Below are 840 nucleotides of genomic sequence, written 5' to 3' on the forward strand. Positions count from 1 at the left end.
AACTTCAACTCTTTCAATTCCGCGGGAGCCATCCTATAAGGAGCTTTAGAGATAGGTGTTGTCCTTGGTTCTAGTTCAATACCAAAGTTGACTTCCCGCTCTGGTGGTAAACCAGGTAATTTATCAGAAAAAACATCCAGGAATTCATTCACTACAGGTACAGTTGATACATCTGTATCCACTCGTCCCACTGCTACCAAACTAGCCAGGAATGCCACAGCACCGTGACCAATTAGCTTCCTAGCCTTCAAAGCAGTAATTGTCTTGGGAACACTTCCCAGCTTTGTACCCTGAAACCGGAAGCTCTTTCCCCTTGAGGGGTGAAAAACTATCTCCTTCTTATAACAATTAATACTAGCATGATGAGCAGACAGCCAATCCATGCCCAAAATAATATCGTAATCATACATATCTAGCACCATTAACAACACGTCTAATGTTTGGCCAGATACTTCTACTTTATTCAGTTTCACCTTTTCACGGGTCATCAACATGACTCCTGAAGGTGTAGAAACTATAGTCTCATAACTTAAAGGCTCTACTTCAAGTCGGGCTTGACAGACAAACGATAATGATATAAAAGAATGCGTCGAGCCAGAATCGAATACAGTATAAGCGAAATAGCCAGATATGGGTAAAGTACCTGTCACCACCGTGTTGGCATCCCCTGCTGCCTTGCTTGTCGTGGCAAAGGCTTTACCTCGAGCCTGAGAATGTCCCCCGGCACTCAACTGACCCCCACCTCCACCTGGAACAGATCGCTCGGGGCGCATCATATTAGGGTTCTTTGCACTACGACATACTCTGGCGAGATGACCAGTCTTGCCACAGTTATAACAT

The 840-nt window shown here is 44.8% G+C and overlaps 1 protein-coding gene across 1 annotated transcript in view; it reads right to left on the reverse strand.

The window, feature by feature from the left end:
- Window positions 1-840, reverse strand: part of LOC111450842 — a 1,695-nt gene that overhangs the window by 417 nt on the left and 438 nt on the right. Inside the window, exon 2 of the mRNA XM_023091133.1 lies at window positions 4-821. Within this exon, the coding sequence (XP_022946901.1) occupies window positions 4-821 (818 nt within the window). The remainder of the gene's footprint in view (window positions 1-3; window positions 822-840) is intronic.

This window comes from Cucurbita moschata, unplaced genomic scaffold (genome assembly GCF_002738365.1).
Source record: "Cucurbita moschata cultivar Rifu unplaced genomic scaffold, Cmos_1.0 Cmo_Scf00012, whole genome shotgun sequence".
In the NCBI taxonomy this organism is placed as follows: domain Eukaryota; kingdom Viridiplantae; phylum Streptophyta; class Magnoliopsida; order Cucurbitales; family Cucurbitaceae; genus Cucurbita; species Cucurbita moschata.